The 25,419-nt window shown below is 43.2% G+C and overlaps 2 protein-coding genes across 3 annotated transcripts; one reads left to right on the top strand and one right to left on the bottom strand.

Annotated features, from left to right (window-relative positions):
• Positions 1-709: 709 nt before the first annotated feature.
• LOC117218268 (uncharacterized) lies at positions 710-22,643 on the top strand. 2 transcript variants are annotated; one of them, XM_033466562.2, is made up of 9 exons: positions 710-880; positions 12,045-12,110; positions 13,607-13,798; positions 14,444-14,670; positions 15,982-16,152; positions 17,465-17,816; positions 18,716-18,869; positions 18,941-19,511; positions 19,578-22,643. In XM_033466562.2, exons 2-9 carry the CDS (start codon positions 12,068-12,070, stop codon positions 20,733-20,735), a joined length of 2,868 nt encoding a protein of 955 aa, XP_033322453.1. In that variant the 5' UTR covers positions 710-880; positions 12,045-12,067; the 3' UTR covers positions 20,736-22,643. The 2 variants fall into 2 exon arrangements, with proteins under 2 accessions (XP_033322453.1, XP_033322445.1); XM_033466554.2 differs by having other exon boundaries at positions 715-880; positions 17,438-17,816.
• On the bottom strand, positions 22,361-25,090 carry Tsp2A (tetraspanin 2A). Its single transcript, XM_076522402.1, has 6 exons — positions 24,947-25,090; positions 24,598-24,814; positions 23,660-23,857; positions 23,366-23,542; positions 23,107-23,292; positions 22,361-23,002 (listed from the first exon to the last, which is right to left on the bottom strand). The coding sequence occupies exons 2-6, from the start codon at positions 24,682-24,684 to the stop codon at positions 22,928-22,930; spliced, it is 723 nt and encodes a 240-aa protein (XP_076378517.1). The 5' UTR covers positions 24,685-24,814; positions 24,947-25,090; the 3' UTR covers positions 22,361-22,927.
• Positions 25,091-25,419: the final 329 nt, after the last annotated feature.

Here is a 25,419-nt window from a genome sequence, read left to right as displayed (position 1 = left end):
TTTTACATTGATTCTTACGGGGAAAACGGCAAAGATCATCCACGCTTGAATAAACGTTAATATTTAAATGATTTCTCGTTGAATTTTTTAAGTGTTTCATAGCTCAAAATAAAGCTGAAGAAACGCGCTTTACTTCAAGCTCATTGCGATTCGAGAATAATTAGGAGAACACGTTAAAAATCCAGTCCGAATAACCGGCTGCCTCGCAAGACAGATGTTCAGATCGGATTGTTAGAAAAAGTTGATTTTCAAGTCCCATAAACATCGGACAGCAAAATTCAAGTTTTTAAAAACGTCCTCAAGTCACGTGTCATCGATACTAATACAAATTCGTACGTGATAAAATCGAGGAACGTATAAACAATCGAACTTCATATGCGATAAAATTATATTCGTTTAAAACTACATAATAATTAGAAAACAGCTAAGATCATCATTAAATATGTTCTCGTGCTTCGAATCATCCGTTTCTCCCGTGATCAGATCGGAGATCGTATCAAAAAGCAATTATCCTAACAATCGCGCGCGTTTCCATTTATTTCAGAATATGCCGCAAAATCTTGTGCAAAATTTCTGGATCTCGGTATCGAACCGATCCGAGGATTTTTACACGAGCCTCGCGAGATCGCGGCTGCAGATCCTGGACCAGCGTCGTCGCGGCTGCTCATGGTTCCCCATTTCCTCGACGGATAAAGTGAAAGCCATGATCGAGGCTAGAATGTAAAGAAGTCGACGAGCCGAGAGAGGGAAACCGCTTTGCCATCCAGTTACTCCAAGGCAAGCTAAAAGGAATGTTGAGCGCTGTGCATCGTGAAATCGTCGAGTCCTGAGCATCCCTAATCATCCGTCGCGGAACAACACTGTCAACGAAGCGTCAATGGTGAGTCCAGCTTCGCCACCTTCGGCCACCCTCCGTGCCGCCCTCCCAGCTCGACGTTAGAACCGGGACCAATTGCTCGAAATTTCGGCCGTTTCGGGCCAATTGGCTCCGTTGCAATCGGAAGACTCGAATTTCTGCTTCTGGGACCAATTGATCGAAAGCTTTGCAATTAAGGCGGACCATTTACCGCGCTCGCAAAATTGGGAAGCGCTTCGCATCTGGGACCAATTCGGCGCAACTGTCCCAATTGCGACTGTGCTTGCAAATTCGAAGCACTTCGGACCCAGCTTCTCGATTTGGTCGCAACGTTTTCCAAGTTGAAACGAATTTTTCTTACGATTTCTAGAATCGCGAACGATTCCTTTTTGGACTCGAAAAAATTGTCTAATCTTCGGGATCAATTTTTCGTTCGCTTAAGTTGCATCGATCTCTCGATTCTTCGGTAAGCTCGGATCGATCGTTCGCCGTTTTTCCGACGTGGATCGATTTCTCAGGTATTTTTCGTCGCCCCCTCCCCCCTTTCCCGGGGTAGACGTTTCTCGGTCTCGTAATCGGTTACCGGTTCGCTAACGGCCGGATTTGAATACGAAAATCCGGAACGGCTAGACGATTGGCCGCGGAAAGTGTATCTCGCCGGTTGCATCTACCGTGCCCGACGAAATCCGAGTGAAAGTACGTCAACGTTCGCGCAGAACGTGTGTTGTGCTCGGGGGGTCCGGGCCGCGGCACGTGCTCGCGTTCTTTTTTTTATAATTGGGGCATCGTTTACACCGTGTTACGTTAACGCGGTGCCGCGAAGTGAAACCGAGAGTCCCGGATTCGGTCGAAATTAGCATTACGCGAGCGGTTTTTGCCAATTAACGGCTCCATTTCGGTCCGCTCGCCGTTTCGGACGAGGCGCGCGCGCGGCTTCTGCGGGCCCGTTTGCGAAATCGCGGCGAACGCGAGCGATCTATGCGATCGCGAGCGATCTCTGCGATCGCGCGGCGAATCGTTCGTCAAGATCGAATCGATCAGGCTCCGATAGAGCCCGGTGCTAACGCCGGGAGGGCCTGCGATCGACTTAATCGCGTCGGAGAGCGAACGCGTTTCGCCTGCGAAAAGTCGGCCGCATTAACGGCGCGTGACAATGAGAGGCCGTTTCCTTTTCCCGCGGACGAAAAGCGATCGGCCGGCGCGCGCTCGAGCGGGTTTTCATTCGAGGGCACCGGTGATTGATCGGCGGATCGACATTCCTCTGTGAACGCTTGCTTTCTAAGCGGGGCCCGTGCGTTGTCACGTGCGCCGGATATTTCTGCGCGGACACGTGCACCGTTGCACGCTCGCTCGTGACCAACGCGGGCCCGCTATTTACATTTTACAAGGACTGCGTGCAAAACGAGCGCCGCCGCCCTCTTCGCCGTCCCACGCCCCGTAATTTATGTAACAGATTTTACACGGTGCGACGGCGAATTATCTAATCTCGGTCGGCCGAGACACGCCAGGCGACCGAAACCCGGCGCTCGACGCTCCGCAGCCGTTGCGCTCGGCAAATTATGGGGATGCCTGGTTATGGCAGTCGGTTCGGTGGGTTTCGCAGTCTCTTTCCGCCCCGTGCAAGTCGCGACTCGATAGCTCAATTAATCGCCGAGACGGTAGCGTCGGTCCAGCGAGGCTTCTGGCTGGTCACAGGGACGCTTTTCACAGTCCTCTTGTTACTGGTCCAAGCTGCGTCTCGATATCTCGATCGGTCGCCGAGATATTCCTGTTAATTGGTCGAGGCTTCGCGCTGCGTTAGGGGATGCGCGACCTGTTTCGCGGTGTATCTCGCGAACCGGATGGAACAGAGGAAAACGGTAAGAACGAGAAATGATCGCAATTTTATGGAGAATACGACAACGGTGTTCAATATCTCGAGAATTACAGTCTCTCTTCTACGGCCGAGTCCGCCGAAGCTCGTAAACCCCGGCAGAAATGTCAAACGCGTGGTAATTGTGACGAGGTGCGCGCAATCAGGGAACGGGCAAACGTAACTGGATTAAAAATATTGAAACCGGACTCGCGCGGCATTGCGAAACGGCCGGTAACGCTGTTTCAAAACGGCGGACTTCTTTCGCTCGTTCGAAACGGCCGGCGGAAAAAAGTGGCCGGGGAAAGAAACGCGCGCCGGTTTTCACTCCAGTTTTCTTCGCTCGAGCAATCTATCGGATCGATTGCTCTCGGAGCAGCTGCCGAGCATCGTCGTTCGCGTTAACGAGAGAGAACGGAATGACGACACGCGGTCCGAGGGGCTTAATTAAACAGCGCGGAACGCCGGGACAGCAGAACGGGTTATCTAATGGGCGAACGCGAACTGGCTCTCGACAATTGGAAGATCCGCGGCGATTGTTCCCGCGACAATGCCGGGCCCCGTGGGAGCCGCTTTCGAAGATCGGCAGACTTGCGAGATAACGCGGCGACTTCCCAACGTGAGAATCCGCGTTCCAGGCCCTCGCGGAGCACTCGGGCCGCGAACCTCTTCCTGCTCGGATTGTCAGCTGTAAATTTGTCAGCTGTGAATTTGCGTTCGCGAGGAATCCTTCGTCGTGAGCGAACGAGGTTCCGCCGTTTCGCGACGCGAAAGTTCGCACTCCGGCTGCACTCCGGCCGCGGCGGGGCACCCAGGAATTCTCGCGTGACGTCAATCGCCGAAGAGAAACGTGTCCCGAAGTATGCGCGGCCGTGCCCTTGGTCCGCCGAAAAAATTCGGAGCAACGAAACACGGGGCAGGATGTCTTGTTGACCGGCCATGATTTTCGACCGACCATGATTTTCGACCTTGCCAACGTCGCGCGGACTCTCTCGGTATCGGACGTTGTCGCCGATACCGGGAAGAGACCGGTCAGCTAACAGACTAATTATCTAGAGAGTCCGTGGCTGTGATTTGTTGTAGAAATGTCGGACGTTAATCGTGGTTGTTATTGCCGGGACAACTGTGGCTTTCGTCCGACAATGTCTCGGGGACCGAAGGAGATCCTTAACGAGTTTAGAAATCGTTCTTTTTATTGTCTTGCTATTTAATCGCAATTTCTACTGACGGCTGAAACGATGGTTTTGGTAGTTTTAATGTATTAGGGGGACCGGAAAGTAATGTCGTTTCTGCGCATGTCAGTATTCCTTTTCTTTTGCGTACTAATTTTTGCATACTAAAGATTTGCATACTAAATGGAAAAAGGTTGTTGATAATGAGGGTGATTACATCATTGATTGAAAATAAAAACTAGTTGAAAATTTATCTGTTTGAATTTCATGTAAACGAACGACGTAACTTTCCGGCCCCCCTAATATATTGTTTTGTAATCAGACCGCGGATCTTCGTGCATTTACCACGAGAATCAACGAATCGAACACAAGATTGCGAAGAGAGATGAATTTAAGGGTATCGTTTCATTGCGTTCAACTTATTGCTGTTATTAGAAACGGAAAGACATTAATTATGTTTCCTTACGATTAATTAATTTCCTTGTATTTCCTATTATAAGTAAAAATAATTAATTAAATGTTTTATATAAATATTCGCAATATATTTAATAGAAATGCCAAGTCTGGGTTTATTTAAACTTCGTACGATTTATATTAAAATATAAAGATAAAGAAATGTGTTCTTGGAAATATTTTTATAACAACAACAATTTTTATAACAATATTTCTCTTGGAAATATTTTTATAATAACAACAATTTTTATAACAATATTTCTCTTGGAAATATTTTTATAACAACAACAATTTTTATAACAATATTTCTCTTGGAAATATTTTTATAACAACAACAATTTTTATAACAATATTTCTCTTGGAAATATTTGTATAACAACAATTTTTATAACAATATTTCTCTTGGAAATATTTGTATAACAACAACGATTTTTATAACAATATTTCTCTTGGAAATATTTGTATAACAACAACAATTTTTATAACAATATTTCTCTTGGAAATATTTTTATAACAACAACAATTTTTATAACAATATTTCTCTTGGAAATATTTTTGTGACAACAGGAACTGTAAATGAAAAAGATCTGAAAGCAGTAATTTCGACTGGTTCGACGGTTCTATCGTCGAAGCGATCGTCGGAGAGCGTTTCTAAAAAACGCAAGGGTGCATCGAACGCCGATTGCGATCGATGGTACAGCAACACAGCGTCGCTATCTCCGTTTAACCTTTTCCTCCGAGCGATAGAAGACGTTGCTGGGTTACTATGCATGGGAAAGTGCTTTCCTAAGGGTTCTCACAAATCCAGAATACCGTACGATGCATCGCCGCAATGCGATATGCCAGCGATCGAATGAATCGCTGCGCGTGAAAAACAGCGCGACCTTCGAACGACCTTGGTCCCTAAATTCTGCAGATCATTCTTTGATGCTAGTCTTAGATAAACACGGACTCTCGACGTGTAATTGCATAGTTCAGCGGCGATCGTTTCTTCAGGATTTCTCGGTTAGGAATTTATTTGATGTTATGTTACAATAAACAATAAGTGAGAATATACATATCTATCTGTATCTCTCTCTCTCTCTCTCTCTTTCTCTCTCTCTCTCTCTCTCTCTCTTTCTCTCTCTCTCTCTCTCTCTCTCTCTCTCTATATATATATATATATATATATATATATATATATGATATATCTTCTGACAAAAATGATATATCTTCATATATATATATATGAAGATATATCATTTTTGTCATAGTAATTAACAATGAAGCTCGCAGAATACAAAAAATATAATTATAATTCCTCCGGTTATCGAGATTATATATATATTACATCTATATATCTATCTATCTCTCTCTCTATATATATATATATATATATAATCTCGATAACCGGAGGAATTATAATTATATTTTTTGTATTCTGCGAACTTCATTGATAATTACTATGACAAAAATGATATATCTTCAATTTAATTCATATATCTATTTTGTTATTTTCATTTTAATCATATATTATTTATTATTTTTATTTTATTTTCATTGTATCATGATTGGATTCATTATTTTCTCTGCATTCGTTTTTCAATATGTTATTGCACATGCTCTTGCGTATGTTGTTGCACACGTTTGTCCACGTGTCGCTGCACATATTTTTGCAGAAATATTTCGCCTAAATATTTTCGCCTATTTCGTACGTTAATTTTGCACAAAGACCCGCCCCGTCCATTAATTATAAGCGATCTAACGAATTAATCGACAGATGGGGGGATGCTCGCGCGAGAAGAAAGCGACAATCGGTGAAACTCGTCTCCGAAATAACGCGACGAAAGGCGAACAGCGGGCGTAGGAACCGGTCGATGGACAGCCGAATGACCATGATCTTGGATGTTGCCCAGAAATCCCGTTCCCCATCGATGACCGGTTTCACCGTGCTCGAGGAAGTGACGGTTGTACGCAATTATCTGTGACCGTGAGTCCAGTTTTTGACACACGCGGAACGCCGGGGCCCGCGGGCCCCTTCTCTGTCGAGCACGGCCCCCGATAAGCGCCAAGTTCAACAGCCTAATGCCGACTCGTTTATGCACGAATTCGCCTAAACATCGTTCCCTAATGGCGCAACCGTGTCCCGGCACTTCGACCCGCAATATTTCACGGCGACGATCGTTCGTGGTCGATCTGGTCGCCTCGAAGTTTCTCGTCGTTTTCGTTCGTTGCCGGTCGCCTTCGATTTGGAAAAGATGAGAAAATGGGTCGATTTGAAAGCGGTCCTAGATCGGAGATACGGTTCGTAGAAAGTGGCAGCGGTTTATGCGGTTTGCCGGTCACTGTTGTGCCCGGACGCTGGGAAAATGGCGGATGGATCGGTAATTTACGGCGTGCACGAGCGCGTACTAATTTCAATTGATTGGAATTATCGAAGAATTATTCAGTTTTTTCTTTTTAGTTATGAATAGTTATAAGTAAAATAAATAATAGAGAAGAAAATAAATAGTTATGAATGAAATATAAACAGGTAGTTATAAATAGTTATAAAGAAAGTTGTAAATAAACACTGAATTTATCACAAATGATGTGATGTCTCGTTTAAAAAATTAATGGACTTGCACAACTTTCGAAATAAACGGTCCAATTGATGTGCAGAATTTTTATTTTGCATAAAGATCGCAGTCTAATGATTATCATGTTTGATAATCAAGCTACCTTTTGCTTGCTTTGTGCTTAAGTTGTGCATGCATAATTAATTAGAAAAATTGTTGGAAATATTATTCGATGCGAACACAGTCCGATCTTAATTTGATATTAATTAATTAATAAATAATTTTATATTATAATAATATATATAATATATTATATATTATTTATATATTATATATATATATATTATTTATATATTATATATATATATATTATTTATATATTATATATATATATTATAATATATTATATAAATAATTTTGATATTAATTTTGTTGCTTTCGTTGCTTTTGTTGCTATCAATTGGATCGTTTACTTTGAAAATGGTCTAAGTCCATTTTTTTAACATCATTTGTGATTAATTCAGTGTATCCTTTTTATTTACAACTAAAAATTAACGGACTTACACCACTTTCAAAATAAACGATCCAATCGTAAAATTGTAAGTGCCAAAAGTGCAATTTCATTTCTTTCTAGCATCCCATAAATTGTTAACAACAAAACGATTCGAAATGGGATCCGAACAAGTTACAACGAAGTTGGTCCAAGCGACTCGGCCGCCATTTTGAATGCCGGAACGCGCGAAATAGCGCCTAGGGAATTTCACGGAAGCGAGTGAGTTCGCCGCTTTGTCCCGATGAAATTCGTATGGTAATTCGTTAATCGGGCGATTTCGCATAATCGGGGGACACGAGATTCCTTCGGCGATCGTCGACAGGTCGTCGCCACCGCTTTTCAATGTCGCCGGCATCCCGGAATATGGCGGAACGACGAAAGGGACGACCACGAATCGACGGCGAATCTAAAAATACATTCGACCAAAACAAATCCGCGAACTTTCCGCGACTGCGAAACGTGGAACGGACTCTCGAGAATTTGTACAAAACATCTCGAGGCGAGCTTGATCTCTCTGCAGGGTTAGAATCGCGGCGCGACCGACAGAAATCCAGGCCCGGCGTTGCTCCGGGGAAGTATGTGAACGCCTTGGGACAACCGTTCACTTTTTTCCGTATGAAACGCGCGCCGGTCTTGCGCCAAACGAGGAAATGCAGGACATAAGACCGATCTCTAGCCTGATTCGTCGAAATTCTTCTAAGACCGCTGGATTTTACGAGCTTTCTCGCCGCACGAAAGCAAAGCCGTCCTTTTTCGGGAAGATTTCAATAGGAAAACTGCGGTTTTCTCCGACGGATTCAAGCGCGCCCCGTTTCTTAAACCCCTTTCGCCAACGAATTACGGTTAATTGCGCAATTTTCCTTCAGCTGATAAACAAAAATGGCTCGCCGAACAATTAGAATTAAAATTATTATTAGAAAAATGAGGTTCAAGGCTCGAATAATAAATAAAATCTTCTCTTCCCAAATTGTCCATTCTCGACCCCTTGTCCTCTGAAGGAAAATTAGGGGAAATTTGCTGTACCTATCACGAATTTCGATTCTCGAAAAGCCGCGGACAAAGCGAAACTAAAAATAAAAATAAAATAATATTAATAAAATAAAGATAATATGAAAATAATCGCAGATTTCGCGAAAACAGTTTCAGCGTGTATAATGTGTTTTCGAAACGCCGATGTCACGCAGATGGTGTCTCGATAACGGTCCCGGGACCGTTACGGCGCTTGAAATTTCAAGTGCGAGCGAAAAACAAGGCCCGCATAATGATATTCATCCGATAGAATCCTTCGAATCTTCGGCGAGGCGAGAACTCGGAGCTCGCAAATCCGATTAACGAAGTTCGGCCGAATGAATGATCGTCGACGTTTCACAAAATTATGCGAAACACGGTTGCTTTCATTCAACGTCTCCCGAATTAATTGGCATCGTTCGAAGTCAATGGGGTTCGCATATTTTATGGCGCCGACGATTTTATCCAGCCACGTCACGGTCGTTTGTCCGCGATCGTTTACGTTCGTCAACCATAGTCGACTGGCGATAAATTGAAAATATTATTTTTATACAAATTTAATATCGTATTAATTTCGTAGAGAGCTGGGGAGTCGCGATAATTGGTCCTCCGGTGGCGCGAAGTGCAGTAAATTCTTCCAGAAATGTACGGAGATCGGAATCGAAACCGAATTAAAAACTCTTTCTATATTATTCATTTTGGTTTACAAGCTGAAGAAAAATTGGCGAGAATTTGCTATATATTCTTATATATAATTAGACCTATAGACTTATATTAAGACTTATATTAATATATAATTATATTAGACTTATATTAGACTTATATTAATATATAATTAGACCTATATTAGACTTATATTAATATATAATTAGACCTATATTAGACTTATATTATAATTGACATATATTCTTATAACTAGACCGCGAATCTTTCTGCAAAATATTTACGCCAAAATTTTCCTGCGCTTGTTAAAAGCAACAAGGCCTGAATAAAACTCCGTCTCGTCTCTGAAGTATTTCAACAAATTGCAAATAAATAATATTCCAGCTGTTTCTAGTTTAAACGTTCGACGGCGTCTCGACGTAAAAACGAAATTAGAAATGAATTGCCACGAAACGAACGGCGAAAGAATATTTTGACAATCGAGAATGGCGGACGCTCCGGTGCGATTTCGTGCGACGAACGGCGAGGGACGCGTCGATATTCCGCCACCGTGCGTGCAACATTAAGTTAACGTTTCTACGAACGTGTTCTACTTGAGTGTGCGATGTTATGGCGGCGCGAGGATGTAATTGTGCGGCCACTCCTTGTTGCAGACGTTGCGGAATGGTTCACTTTGCTCGCGGTAGTCCTTGGTGCATGACACATTCGGCTCTCGAGCTACTCTTCTATCGTCGCAAAAAAGATACGATTCCGCGAGACGGAACGGATATTTTTCGTTGCATATCTCGTTGCTTAATTTGCACGATTTGGAAACGATGCTAGAGCGTTATTAGCGGGTACCAAGATGGTGGCGCGGGCGCGCGCGCGCGCGCTCGCGGAATCGGGAATTGCTCGCACTTTTAACTGCAGGCGTGCTGATTATGCGAACAACTCGGTGCAATATCTTGGGAGAATAGTGGTGAAAGGAACGGTTTACGTGCTCGCGGGGTACTTCTGCCTGCAGTCGCATTTTATTCGTCCGTGCGGCAGCAAATTTAATGAAACGTTAAACGCCGCCGCGTCGAAAACAGATCCGTAAAGCTGCAAATGTACGATCGAAATGGGGAATAAATCGCGGTTCGGATCGAGCGCGGATAACATATCGAATAAAAAATAACGAAGCCGCGGTTAAACGGCGAACAGATTCTATTTATCCCTCTCCCCCCGCCGCCGAACCCGCAACAATTAGGCTTGCGGTTCTTCGAGCACAGTGAGCAAACAGCTTTGCGTAACGCAAACATAGCAATGGCGTCGACGCACGGGGAATTCGCGATTTCGAAATTTCAAGGACGCGTTGCGACAACGAAATTTCGACGAGGTTCCTTTTTACTCTTCTTTTTCTTTTTTTTTTTGAGGATCATACACAATCGCTGACGCTCGCGGCGAGAGCATTGCGTTTGCATTGTTTTTGAGAACAATACGGGACATGGCCGGTGGCAAAACCATGCGATTCACTCGCATGATGCATGAATGGCGGCTGCGTGATGCACGATCTCATCCAGCGCTCGCGCCCGTGCCCGCGCGCGCGCGCGCGCGCGCACCGTTAAGAAGCCGACGGAATTATTGCATAAGAAAAGCCGTTGGTAATCGGTTAGCGTGAAACAATAGTAAAAGGCGATACCGTTCCACGCTGGATGGCTACCAGCCGTGACAGGAGTTCGTAATTTTCAGATCGATGTTCGCTGGGCTGCGAAGCTGACACCCCCATAACGTTTTTCAAAAGCAACGATCACTTTCTGCCGATATGTTTAATCAATATTTAAATGTCCAGCTTAATTTTTGCTCAGGCTGCTTGATTTTTATTGATTTGTACGTCGAATTGAAAATTGTTTGTGTACACGTTCAAGTGAAAATTATCCATGTTCACATTTAATTGAAAATTATCCATGTTCATATTTAATTGAAAATTATTCGTGGACACATTCAATTGAAAATTATCCATGTTCACATTTATAACTGAAAATTATTCTTGTTCACATTTAATTGAAATTTATCCATGTTCACGTTTAATTGAAAATTGACCGTGTTCATATTTAATTGAAAATTATTTGTGGACACATTCAATTGAAAATTATCCATGTTCACGTTTAATTGAAAATTAACCATGTTCATATTTAATTGAAAATTATTCGTGGACACATTCAATTGAAAATGATCCATGTTCACATTTAATTGAAATTGATCCATGTTCACATTTAATTGAAATTTATCCATGTTCACGTTTAATTGAAAATCATCTATGTTCACGTTTAATTGAAAATTATTTGTGGACACATTCAATTGAAAATGATCCATGTTCACATTTAATTGAAATTGATCCATGTTCACATTTAATTGAAATTTATCCATGTTCACGTTTAATTGAAAATCATCTATGTTCACGTTTAATTGAAAATTATTTGTGGACACATTCAATTGAAAATGATTCATGTTCACATTCAATTAAAAATGATTCACGTTCACATTCACACACAATTGAAAATTATTCATGTTCACATTTAATTGAAAATTATTTGTGTACACATTCAATTGGAAAATATTCGTGTGCACGTTCAATTCAAAATTAATTGTGTTCACGTTGAATTGAAAATTATTTGTGTACACGTTCACTTGAAAATTATTCATGTACACATTCAAATTGGAACATATTCATGTTCACATTTGCCTGAAAATATTTGTGTACCATTCAATTGAAAATTAATTATGTTCACATTCAATTGAAAATGATTCACGTTCACATTTAAATGAAAACCGCTTACATACGTTCATTTAAAAAATGATTTCTATAACATTCCAACATTTACAAGAATACCCGAAGCTACGTCACCGATTTGAAAATAAGCCGCGACATTTTCGATTACATCGTTGTTACAAAATTAAATAAAATCGTTGTCACACCGTTCTGTTCCAGATTGAACGCTCAGATCGAGCAACATGCTGCTGAAAGATTTCTTCATCGTCGTATCCTTGATCTACGGTAAGCTTCGTTGGACAGATTAATATTTTCCGAACGATGCGAACAATTTTCTGCGGAAACCATTGTGTGTCGAAGCTAAAATGGTATAGCCAAGCGTCGCGGTTGACGCGGTGGGTGTAATAGTTGGTTTTCTCATCGCGCACGATAGATCCGTGTAATTACAAACGATGATTCTATGCCGTTTTCATCGGTAGGCTTCGATACGGTGGCCCCAGGCGTTTCTTTATTACCAAATGGCTACACTTTCCCACACTTGCCGCGCTTCTAGATAGACACGCGCGCGCGCACACACAACATATACACGACATATACGCATGTATAAGCGGACACACACGTGCGATCATAGTCTTCCCACAATGCGAACAACTTTAATTTGTAAGCAATGCCGTGCACAGCTCGTTACAGCATCGAAAAAACATTCTTGACACTCCCTTCTTCTGTGAAATTCGCTACGATTGAAATTTCAGTCCTGTTGCCTGCCGTTGTTGCTTCACGACAAAGCTGATGCTAGTGTGATACCCTTTGCAGTCGAGTGCTGACCCAGAGTCACCACTGAAAATTATTACATCACGTTCCAAAATAATATTTTGGACATTTTTTGAGGATACAATTATTATGTATATTTAATTCGTTAAATATATTTTATACGTCTTATACATTATACATTTAATTATTAATAAATAAATAATAATACAATTAATTTTTATATTATATATATTACATATTATAGTCATATTATATATTTAATTAATAAAGTTTATTTTATTTAGTTATGTATTTAATTTATTAAATATATATATATTATTATTATTCCAAAATAAATTTGATGACATTTGGAAAACTGTTAAAATTGTTAAAACTATTGGAACTGTTAAAACTGTTGAAACTATTAAAACTGTTAAAATTGTTAAAATTATTCAAACTATTGTACGAGTGACAATACTCAATTTCATCTGTATAAAATACAATAAATCATAAAAAATGGAAATACTATAAATTGGAGAAACTATTTTGAATTTAGAGTTAGAACGGCTTCGAGTGCAAAGGGTTAACCTTGCCGCAGAAGCTACGATACAGACTGATAATTAATGTTCACATTTAATTGAAAATTATTACATATACATTATTACATTTACCGTACTATTACACAATACAGATGAATTTCGTCGAGAAATACGTAGCTTAAAATTACAATAACAATATAATCTATAAATGAAATTAAATATTTAAATCTCTCTCTCTCTCTCTCTCTCTCTCTCTCTCTCTCTCTCTCTCTCGTACAAACAAAATATATAAATATATAAAAATTACGTTCATACAAAAATATATAAGTCCACAAATCGAACGTATAATTCTCCCGATATAACCGAGGACAACGTAACCTTAGCGTAATCATAACGTAATGCGTTGCATAAAGCCGTTCCGTTCCTGAATTACGATTCTCCGAACAATCGATTGTTTACGATACGTAAGCGAACATGCGTTTTCACTTTTAGTTACCGAATGCGCGGCCCAAGTTTACAAGAGCCACTCGGCCGAGACAGCAGCAGTCATCAAGCCGGCGGCAGCGGCGGCGGCGGCTGTAAACAATGATTTTATTACACAGACGGTATACGGCTTCTTGGATTTCACCACCACCATCGGCAACACCGTGATGGTGTTCAGTCCGCAGAGCGCGCCTCCGGCAGGTACGATTAACACCTGATCAACGCTAGAACCACCGAGCCCTAAACGTGACTAACACGGGCGCATTGTTTCGCAACAACGACGCGAGATTACATCTACTTAAACTTCCTGTAATTTCGATTACAATGCGTGCTTCAACGATGAAGAAGAAGGAGAAGAAGTTCGCGTGGAAACCTTGTAGTATCAAAAATCAAAAACCGGTCGTTTCGACCGATTTTTCAGTTCCAGCGTTGAACCTCTGCCCGCGGTGACCGGGTCACTTGTGACCCGACGCATCGAAATCGGTCAATTTTCGGCGATTAGATGAAACGAATAACGGTTAAACTGGAAACCGTAGAAAGAGTAACGAGTCTGCGTGAAATGTCATCGGAAATTTGTTCGAAAAAATTGTTGTAAAAAGCACGGAATTCTTGTAAAGGTCGTTCGTCGTTCGACGATCGATGGAACGCAGACTTTCGGCAAAAAAAAGACCAAAGAACGAAGATTCCGGCCGCTTATCCGGCAGAATCTCGGGCGATCGCGAGGAGCGTGAATCATGGCAGATCTTCGCCGTGTAAATTCATAACGAAAATGGCCACGTGAAAATCTTGGGGAGAGGATCCCGCGAGATACGATCTCGCCGCGATTAATCACTCGTTTCGTTTTAGACGTCGAAAAGGGAAAGAAGAGCAGCGTCTCGATTATTCAGACGAAACCGAGCGAAACGTCGGAAAAAGCGGTTCTCAGTATCCAGCCGAGCAAAACGCACAAAAGCAACGCCGAGCAGGAAACGAAGAAGCAGACGAAAGGCACGAAGATCGTCGTGAATTCCGTGATCGAGCAGAACGTGATCAATTCGGCGGATGAGAATAGATTGAGGTCCCCGAAAAGCCAGGTGAGTCGACGGTGTTCGACCAACGGTCCGCGATTTCGAGCTACGAATCGCTTCAATTGCTACTAATTTTTATTATCAGACATTTATTTTGCTTCTTTTGCTATTTATTTTTTCGTTTCTTTAGTTTATTATTTCGTTATTTATTTCATTATTCTTTATTTAGTTTATTTTGCTATTTATTTTTTCGTCTCTTTATTTTATAATTTCGTTATTTATTTTATTATTCTTTATTTAGTTTATTTTGTTATTTATTTTATTGTTCTTTATTTAGTTTATTTTGCTATTTATTTTTTCGTCTCTTTATTTTATTATTTCGTTATTTATTTCATTATTCTTTATTTAGTTTATTTTGTTATTTATTTTATTGTTCTTTATTTAGTTTATTTCGTTATTTATTTTATTATTTTCTACTTACTTTATATTTTATTTCGAACCCTTGCCTACTCAGCGAAAGCAAAAGTTCTACTTCGCCGCATCGGAATTTTTATTTATAACTCGACCTAATTTTTTTTCGGTCCGTAAAAATTAGTCGACGCGGTAATTACTCTCGCATTGTCCCTCGGCTTGGAAACGAAAATGGACAACTTGTGAAAAGACGGTATGACTATTCGAGCCTCGCGGCTCGCAAGTTACCGGTTACAATATAGTTACAGTTTGTTTCATTAATTACTTGTTCAACACACGTTATTTAATTACATGTTAATTAATCAATATGTTTAACACATCTAGTTATAGTCGTAAGGCTCGCAAGTTCCCCATTATAATATAATTACAGCTTGTATAATTAATTCTTCGTTTAACATATATCAATCAATCGTACGTCAATTAATTAATTCCTTTAACATACGTAGCTATAGTCGCAAGGCTCGACTAATTGCATCCCCTCCTCCCAAATTATCCATTTTCGTCGAGAAAATGCCGAGAGCGTCAATTAGAGAGACTTTGCCTCGTTTCACGACTGCGGCGGCGCGCGGGTTTCCTGGATTTTCCACGCAAAAATCTGTTCGAGCAGGAAGCGCCGATACTTTCCCTTTCGCGGTGCAGACTTTTCCGGTTCTATTTACCAATCCATATAGCACGCGCGCGCGCGCGTACGCACCTATGCGCGCCCGCGAGATTTCTACTTTCAAACGGTCACGTAAACTTCGACGCGGACGGCTGCATTTCGAACGGCCGGGCCCCGCCGATCGGTATCGATCCCTGTACGATCCGTTCGTTTTTCGACGGAAAACGAAAAACCGACGGAAACGAACGCGAACCAGAGCCGTTCGCGTGATTCATTGGAGCGCGCCCGGCTTGCATATTTCACAGGAACCGGCCACAAAGAGTCAGTCAACGACCGCCAGCGCGGCGGCGGCGGCGTCCTCGCAAGTGCACGCGAAGCCGAAGGACGATGCACCGGCTGTGAAAAATAACCTGGCCGAGCCCGAGTACGACTTCCTGTCGAAACAACCGGCGGAAGTGGTCGACGAGACCTACAAGGTAAATGAGAAGTGTCGGCTAGATGGAGGCCGATTTATGGAAACGAGGAGCAATAAAAGCGGCCGCGTCCCGTATGCATGCAATTAGCATTGGCACAGATTGTTCCGGGCAACGAGATCAATCTGGCCGAGGCGGACAAACCTGAAAATCTAGTTGCCGGCGCCGACAATTATTTCCTCGCGAAAATAAAAATTCGACGCTCCGCCGACCCCGTTTATCAATTTGTGTCGCGCGGCAATCGCGCGCCAACGGCCACGTGACACTTCGCAAAACATCGAACGGCTCGCGAGCAACGAATCAGGTGCTTTCTCATGCTCCCGTGATTTTTTTTAAATATCTTTAAAATTCTATTAGCAATTTATAGCCGTGTCAGTTCGCGTTCCGCGTCGTTGGTCCCGCGTCACAGTGGCGCGGAAGCACGAGATCATGGTCGTCGTGCAAGACATTGACGGATCGATTGATTTCATTGTATGTACAGTGGCACACAAAAGTGTTCGTACAGCTGCTGAATAACTTTTTTGAAACTCGAGTAATTGATTTGAATTTTTATTTAGATGACAGGGGGACTGGTTTACTAGACGATGACTGAAATGCAGTTTTTTAATTTTGTTATTACTTGGGATGGCGAGAAATGGAACTCTCGTTTTTTTAATCTTTTTTATCTGAGCCTATAATAACAATTTTTAAAATGCCACTCGGTAACTTGTGTAACTTTCACTGCGATTCTTGGCATCTTCAATTTGTTGTAACTTGTAACAACGTCAACTGATTTCGATAAAATTTTGAAGTTAGAAAATGGGAGTTTTTTTATTCTTTTTTCTCTCTTTTCAAGTATAATAATACAATTTGAAGGAAGCATTCTGATCATTGTTTGGTAAACTAGTTCCGCTATCATCTAAACAAAAAAATAATTCAAGTCACTTACTTCGCTTTTAAAAAAGTTATCGCGTTTTAGAAGATGTACGAACACTTTTGTGGGCCACTGTACGTAAAGGTTCCCATGGCCGTCGATCAAAATAGAGAACACGCAGACATCTTGTTCTCGATCCAAGAGATCGCAATTTTTCCCAAATTTGCGACATTGTCCAATGAAAATAGCCTATCGAACGTCTCGAAACAATTTAAAGATTTCCAGGGTTTCGACCATAATTTCTGTACGCCATTATTGGCGTCCATCGTTGGTCCTCGACCGACTCGATCTCGAAGCCGGGCCGCGCGAGAATTCCGCGACGGATGCGGCATCGTTCGCTAGATCTTCTAGAAAAATAGTTTTTCGATTTTACAGTTGATTAATTTGAGGCCCTCTTCGAAGGCCCACGCAAAACCCAGGCCCACAGGCAGACGGGAGAAGGAGAATCCCACGGGGCTGGTCACCAAGCTCGGCGGCACGATCGTCAAGGATGGCCTAACTACCGTCCACGAGACCAGCGTGATCGGCACCTACATAAACGGGAAGTATGCCCAGGTGCTCCAGAGCTCCTCGAGGATTCTGCAGGGCACGCCGCCGATCCCCGAAGGTAAAATACGGCCGTCCAGCACCCAGAGGATCTTGAAGACCATCGGGCCCCAGCAGGGGAAGCTGAAGCCGCAGTTGGAGCCAACGCCGACGAACCAACAGGAGGAGTCGTCGCTGCCGTTGGAGGTTTTGTTCAGCGCTCCTGCTGGTAAATTGCGGCTTTTATATGTTATTTATAACGGCTTTGTATTACCTGGACGATGCTGCTTGAAATTCGGCGCGGAGAAGCAGTGGCCGAGAGTCGCGGAATTAAGAGAACAGTAAATTCTCCGTAATTTCCCTTCAGCTTGTGAACGAAAGTGGACTTTGAAAATGAATTCGAGAAGAGGAGATACGATTATTCGAGCCTTGCGACTATAACTGCATATATTAAACATACTAATTGATTAACGTATAATTGATTAACGTATATTCAACGAAGAATTAGTTAAACAAGCTGTAAGTATATTATAATCCTTATTCTTCCAGCCTTCCTCTGCCTATATTTAACTAAAGAAAGCTCGAATACTAATAATAATAAATAAGAAAATATGAAAATGATATAATAATAAAATAATACAGAATAAATAATAACTATAAAAGCTTCCCAAATCGTCCATTTCCGTTTCCAAGCCGAGCGTCAATTAGGAAGAGCCTCGCACCTCGTTTTTATAATAATTGAAAATCGATAACAATAGAAACTATTATACACAAAAATAAATATCATAAAATATTATATATAGAAACTATTTAACCATAAAAATCTCGAATAACAATAATAAATAATACAATAATAAAATAATACATAATAAATAACAACTCTAAAAGCTTCCCAAATCCTCCATTTCTGTCTCCAAGCCGAGCCTCAATTATGGAGAATTTACTGTAACTCGTTTCTGACACGAATTTAGTATGCCAGTGTGGCTACGACAAAAGTTTCCGTACTCGAACTACCAATTTCCTCCCGAAGAGTTGCAAACCGCGTCTCCCAGGACGTTCCAAAAGCACACGATCCCGTGTAAACCGCCCCCGCGACCCTTATACGACTAACTTTATTCGACTCCGCAGGCTCCACGGTCCGAGGTACACGTAAAAACGCGGCCCCGAACACGGCGCGGCCGAAGTTCCGCAACAAGATCAACGAGGACTACGACAGCGGCGAGGTTCAGCAAACGAAACCGCCGAAGAACAGGAGCAGCACAACGCCGAGACCCGGCTACAAGTAAGTATAATACAATAAACAAACCGTCGCGCGATCGTGGGACAGAATCGCAACGTGGCACTTGCCAACAGGAACCGGGTTCCGCCCACGACGACGACCGAGTCGCCGGTGCCGCGTAGGCGTACCGGCTTCCGGCCGAGCAACCAGCCGAGCCTGCCGTCGAAGCAGGCCCCTAAATCGAAGGTGGAGCAGCAGCCGATCAGCCCGAACTCCCCGCCGAAATTGAAGCTGCCTAGGACCCAGGGCCGCTGGTCCTACAAGACGACGCCGAAGCCTCGAGTGATCATCCGGAAGCAGATCGACGACGACGAAGCGCGCTCGACGGCTGAGACGAGCACCACCGAGGGTCCTTTGAGCCTGGACGACAAGACCACCGCGGCCTCCGTGTTGATCTCGACGACCACGACGGCCTCGTCGACGACGGGCCAGCAGGTGGTCGCTCAAAGGAAGATCCAGGAGATGGCGAGCGACGAGGAGCTGGACCCGAGCGAGAGCGAGGACGTGGCCAGCATCAGCATCCAGGAGCAGCACGCGGAACAGGTGCTTCCGGTCGAGACGATCAACGTCGAGATCTCCACGGCCGCTGACATCAACAACGCGTACTTCGAGATCGCCACCATCAAGTCGCCGTACACGTTCCAGGTAAGTTGTTCCAGCGTTTCGCGGTTTCGGCGAGAGTCGTATCGTAACGTTTGTCCGGTTTCGCAGGCGGGAACCGTGAGGAACACGCGCTACATAACGGTCACGTCGACCCAGAAGAAGTCGTTCTCGACTCCAGAGCCCACCCCGACGATCGCGGCCACGGAGCCCCTCACCGAAAACCTGCTGGCCAACACGGCGGCGGCTTACGAAACGACTTTGCCCCTCGACTCGGCAGTGGCGACCCTCCCGGCCGTGTCTCTGGAGTCTGGCCAAGCTACCCCGCCCTTGGAGACCCTTACGGAGACGTTCTCCACCACGCAGACCCTCCTGAAGACCCACCTGCTGCCGGTGATATACGGCAACAGCACGACCAAGCTAACTCTGGTGCAAACTTACAACATCGCCCGGGTGGTCACCGCCACGAAGACGCTGCCGCCGATGGACATCTATCAGTTCATCCCTAGCAAGGCTCTGAACGAGTTCAACTCGAGGCTCGAAGGGGCTGGCAGCGAGCTGCACTTGGAGCTGGACGTCGGCGACGGCGACAGGGACGACGACGACATTCCGAAGAGGGTGCTGGCGCCCAACGGCGTCGCGGACTCGGATCTGGAGCCGTTCAAGTCGCTGTCCTCCTCCAAGGTGAGGCCGGAGGCCACCAGCAGCTCCGTAGAGCCGCAGCTGACCCCCGACCAGCTGGCCCTGCTGAAATACTTCGGGCAACAACAGCAGCCGCAGCAGCAGGTGATCACCACGTCGCGGCCGGTGGTCGTTCTGGAGACCGTCTACGAGTCCCACGTGATCCCGGTGGTGAACAACGGGAACACGCTGTACTCGACGCTGTCAAGGCCAGTCGGCACCGTGCCAAGGACGTCCTATGAATACGGAACGTCCACCGTGGCGCCTGTTCTGCCGCCGCAATTGCCGCCGCAGCTGCCACCGCAGCTGCCGCCGCAGCTGCCGCTGTTCCCGCAGCAGCCGCAGTTCACCATCACCAGCGCACCCCTGGTCACCCAGACCCTGGCCACCGTTTCCGAGTCGAAGGTGCTGAAGCTGACCTTCGGGGCCAAGACCGCGTACACCACCCTGTTCTCCAGTCGCGTGGTGCCCACCGAGGTCACCACTTACGTCACCACCACCCTGCCAGTGCAGCCCACCGTACCCGCTTTCCCCGGATACTATCATCCGCCGCCAGTCGCCTATCCGCCTTTTCCATTCGTAGGGTAAGGGGCTAGGTTCTGTACGATGTATTATACTCTTCGTGGTACGGTCGATGTTATACCAAAATTGACGGCGGTGACGGACAAAGTGGCGGTCATCCGATCGGAATTCTGAAGAGCCTTTGGTTCGGTTCTAACGAGGTTATTTTGCTACCCCCGGAGATTCGACGTTTTAGGGTTACGTTATTTAAGGTATTTAAAGAGAGTAGCGGTTATCATGATTCTGTTAGTATTTAACATAGATGATTATGCGCGGGCGAGGTCGTTGCTTTCGGAAATGTACGGAGCTCGGAATCGAAACCGGCAGATCCGGGAATACCGAGTCGCGGTTTTATAGAAACTCGGGGCAGTCGGTGAAAAATCATTGTAGGATAATCTATACCGGCTAGATCGATTTGGAAAAACCTCTACTATAATCTCTCTGAATCATTTCCAATGGAAAATATTTTTTCATTAGCGAAAGTGAATTTTCCAGCCTCGGTTTCTCCTGCTCGGGAACTCTGCGTTCGAACGTCTCTCCAGGGTCTGAAACATTTTTCCCGCGATTCCGATTTACCATGATCTTCAAGATTAGGGTCTTCTCTTTCGAACGACGTCGAAGTTTTCGATCTACGACGTTTTCTTGCTTCTTTGTCGCGGTTCGAAGCGACCAAGGTCGACGCCGCGGAAAATGAATTCTGACGAATTTTCGATTTCAATTCGAATCCCTGTTAGCTGACTTTTTTGTTTCTAATTTTTTGCCGCGACTCGGAGGCAATTCGGAGGCCACGTGACACGATTCTACGGTCACGTGGCTAGTACAGTAAATTTTCTCAAATTTTTGTGCGCGATCTGAGCGCGAATTAAGGAGAAATTACTGTACCTTGTAGCTCCGCGATTTTTCTTATCTGACTCACGCTCAAAACAGACCATTTTGTATCGTCTTCCGAGAATTCGACCCTTTACATCGACGTAGCAATGAATTTACACAGGCGTAGGACTAGCACAGGGAAATTCACAGGAACCCGAAATTCGGCATTTCCGGGAGAAATGACTGTCCCCGTTTCTCATGAAATACGATTAGCGTGTAAGTTGAGATTATGTTGTTCATGTGTCACGGTGTGACATGGCCGACGCTTACGCGAACGCATTAATAATAACCGTGGAAGAAAAATGATACGTCGATCATATGGTATACAGTGTGAAAAGAAGTATGTACAACGATAAGCAATCTCGAATAGTATCATAGGCGCGCAAAGACTGATTACCGTTAAACGAAACCATTAAATATCTATCGTAGGTGCTGGATGAATTTAATTCTCGTGAGGGCTTCGTTCGAAAAAAAAAACAATACACACATATACATATATTTCGTTTCCGGCAAAAAGGAGAACGAAACAGTTGAAATGTACCGTGTCACACGGCGATGCATGAAGAACATATGAAAGTTACGATTAACTTAATTAAGTTTCCTCTCACTTTGAATTAAAATTCACGAGACGATGACGAGGCGGGACATTTGAATCTCCCGTGGGGTTCGCTTTCGTTGCTTTCTCGCCTATATAATACAATACGTATATCAGTTCTAACCAGAGAATCGCAGAATAAACGCAACGTATTATCGTTATCGAAATTGAATATGAATCTTGTAAATAATCATTCATCATTGTTTTTGCTTTATTATTGTAGAACGAACGATTTACATGACCGTACGTTTTATAATTAATTAAGATTGTACATTTAAATTCATTTCTTTTTTCTTTATATTAAACATTCTGAACAACTCCCGTATAGAAAAGACAAAAAGAAACGTCCAATAGCGTGCAACAATGTTTAGACGTGTACTGGTGAAATTATTGTAAATACATTTTATTCGTCGTTGTAAGACACCGTATGTATATTAAAACAAATTTGTAAATAAAGTATGTAAAAATGATATACGAATTGTTTCTTTATTATAAATACTAAACGTAAAACGCGACGAACTATAAAATGCAACGATCGAATTGTGTTTCGATCGCTGCGAATTTCGTGTCGCTGCAAAGCGATGAAAAAATGTGTAGTAAAAGAAAAACGTTCTCGTATATAAAAGATGCCTCCGACACGGCAGATTTTCGCGTCAAAATAGTCAGTATCGGGTGGAAGAGCTTTCCTGCTAAATAAATAATGTTTCTGTGTGCGAAGTGAAATGCGAACTGGTCCCTGAACAGGTTCTGACAATTAGCGTTTGTACGGGGCGGACTGCTCCTTCTTGATCGCCCGGATAAGCGTCAGACTTAAGGCAGCGATGACCACCTAAAAAAGTAAATGGAGCTAATGAACATAACGTAAACAGAGCTAGCGAACGAAATAAAATTAGGCCACGAACTGAATGAATTTCTTTCTATAATTGAACTTACGTGAAGCATACACAGTGCCAAGGACAGGCCAGCCAGCCATCCCGATCTGCCCTCTAAAAACCATGAGATCTCTTCGACGCAGCCATGGAAGTATACGTTTCCGGTGACAGTGTCCCTGCACTCGCTGGGCAGAGGCTTCTTCAAATTCAGATAGTCCCGCGGCCCATCGGCGCCGCAACATCCGATCTATCAAAAAGAAACCTTTCGATAAACTTTCGAGTAATTTCAATCTTTTTTTTCTCCGTCAACGAACACTTACGCTTTCTTGGATCAATTGTAAAATGTAAGTAGCTCTGTCGTCCTGATAATTGTTGATGAGAGCCATCGTCGATTTTCGAATCAGAGGCTGAATTTGGCTGTCGTAAGTCGAATAGTCGAGTAGCAACGCTGTTCCCGCCAAGCCCATCGCGAAGCAGAACAATTGCAGACCTATGAACTGAATGTATTGTGAATTAGCCATGTATGTATGCACGTGTTTCGGTCGTTGAATAAATATATTAAATATTAAATATTACAGAAATCTATAACTGCTTGTTCGATTCGCCGTACTTACAGCGTAGAGACCGTAAATGTACTCCATAAGAGCAACGCCGCATCCGATGAACGTTACTATTATGATTACTATCGAGACTGCCAGGAGAACGTAGATGCCGATGTAAAATTCGTATATGTTTAGGAAGTCAACCCATTCTTGGAACGACGGGTCTAATCGCAGCCACATGCACAGGCCGAACATCGAACTGCCGAGAAGCTGACAAAACACGTAGAAGTGTTAGGAGATTTAAAAATTCAAATATTCGAGAGTTTGATCGTTCAAATATTCAAGAGTTTGATGGTTCAAATATTCAAGAGTTTGATCATTCAAATATTCATGACTTTGAAAAAATTCAGGTCAAGAATTTGAAAACTCAAAGACATAATCATATGATAATGAAAAATTTCGACATTCCGATTTCGATTAAATGAGTTACACAATCTAATAAATTCCGCTTTATCGGTCGTTTCAACAAAATATTTTCTAATTCTTTAGGAATTAGTCTCCCCATTCGTCACGCTGATAAACACAGATATGATTGGTACGCGTCGATCTGAGTCATTGGATCGAATGTAACGAGGATGTGTGTTGCAACGAGAAGCGTCACAATTCACAATCTACACGTAAATTGCCTCGGCGGACCCCTTTACATTTAGAATCTTAACGGACTGCCGGTAACGATTTTCAAACACCGCAAAGTCAATACGAACAATATATTTGAATCACAGTGTTACACCTTGTGTATTTTCACACTCTCTCTCTCTCTCTCTCTCTCTCTCTCTCTCTCCTCTCTCTCTCTCTCTCTCTCTCTCTCTCTCTCTCTCTCTCTCTCTCTCTCTCTCTGTCGCAATTAAACACAATCAAAACTCTTATTTAGATAAATTATAATCTCCACCGAATCGCCGAAAGTTTTTGTTTTGATAACATTTGCTTCGATTTCTCTTTTTGTTGCTTACCCATATTATAGCGTTTAAGCAGAAAATGGTGAATTTGACGCACTGAATCCGTTGTTCCAATTGTGGCACAGATGCTTTCGCAGCCATCGTTTATATTCTAATTGTATTCACAAATATCGAGCTTCACAAAAGCCTTTTCGTTTTCTTCGCGAGTCACTGTACGAGATACTATTAAAACGTGGACACCGTGATTATGGCCGTGTCCGCCGACAGGTACCTGAAACAACCACCTAGCACTCTTTATCATCGGCAAATATAAGATAAGTGGATAAGCGCGTCCTAGATAAAATATAATTGTGGCAGGTGAATCATTAACTGCACGTAAACTTGTCATTGAAGAAACAATCACCGTGAAACAATCTCGCTGGTCTTCTTCTTCTTCTTCTTCTTCTTCTTCTTCTTCTTCTTCTTCTTCATCCCTGAAAATTCATTCTGCAGCATCAACAATTGCATACTGCTTGTATCACGTTTCTAATAATTATCGCCATCAACTTATCATTGTCGCGACGTTCGCTTAGACAGATTTATCTATTTTGATAAATTCATAACTTTTTCATAAATTACATAACCGTAATTGCGCGCCTGTGATTTGTTGCAGTGAAAGACATCTTCTCGATGGCAAGGATTATTCTTCCAGAAGCTTCTTCGCCGAAATCGTCTACAGGAAATTTAAGTATCTTCCTAAATGTAGCATCTAAAAATAGATTTCAGGCACCGGATGTATACAGATTCCGTATGCGCGATCTGGCTAGACACTGTTGACTCAATTAACCGCGATAACCAATCAATCGCGCGCGTTGCGTCTGCGAGCTCTGTATCTGA

The sequence above is a fragment of the Megalopta genalis genome, chromosome 5 (assembly GCF_051020955.1).
Source record: "Megalopta genalis isolate 19385.01 chromosome 5, iyMegGena1_principal, whole genome shotgun sequence".
NCBI lineage: Eukaryota > Metazoa > Arthropoda > Insecta > Hymenoptera > Halictidae > Megalopta > Megalopta genalis.
Note: the sequence above shows the minus strand (reverse complement) of the source record. Positions and strands in the feature narration are given on the sequence as shown.

What these genes read in the sequence shown, in the direction of transcription:
- Tsp2A (XM_076522402.1), bottom strand. Translation starts at nt 24,684, where the DNA reads ATGGCTGCGAAAGCATCTGTGCCACAATTGGAACAACGGATTCAGTGC. An exon ending in TACAATTGATCCAAGAAAGC is followed by an intron (nt 23,293 to 23,365) that starts GTAAGTGTTCGT and finishes TCTTTTTGATAG; the next exon opens with ATCGGATGTTGCGGCGCCGA. An exon ending in TGGCACTGTGTATGCTTCAC is followed by an intron (nt 23,003 to 23,106) that starts GTAAGTTCAATT and finishes TTACTTTTTTAG; the next exon opens with GTGGTCATCGCTGCCTTAAG.
- LOC117218268 (XM_033466554.2), top strand. Translation starts at nt 12,068, where the DNA reads ATGCTGCTGAAAGATTTCTTCATCGTCGTATCCTTGATCTACG. An exon ending in CGTCGTATCCTTGATCTACG is followed by an intron (nt 12,111 to 13,606) that starts GTAAGCTTCGTT and finishes TTTCACTTTTAG; the next exon opens with TTACCGAATGCGCGGCCCAA. An exon ending in AGTCGCCGTACACGTTCCAG is followed by an intron (nt 19,512 to 19,577) that starts GTAAGTTGTTCC and finishes CCGGTTTCGCAG; the next exon opens with GCGGGAACCGTGAGGAACAC.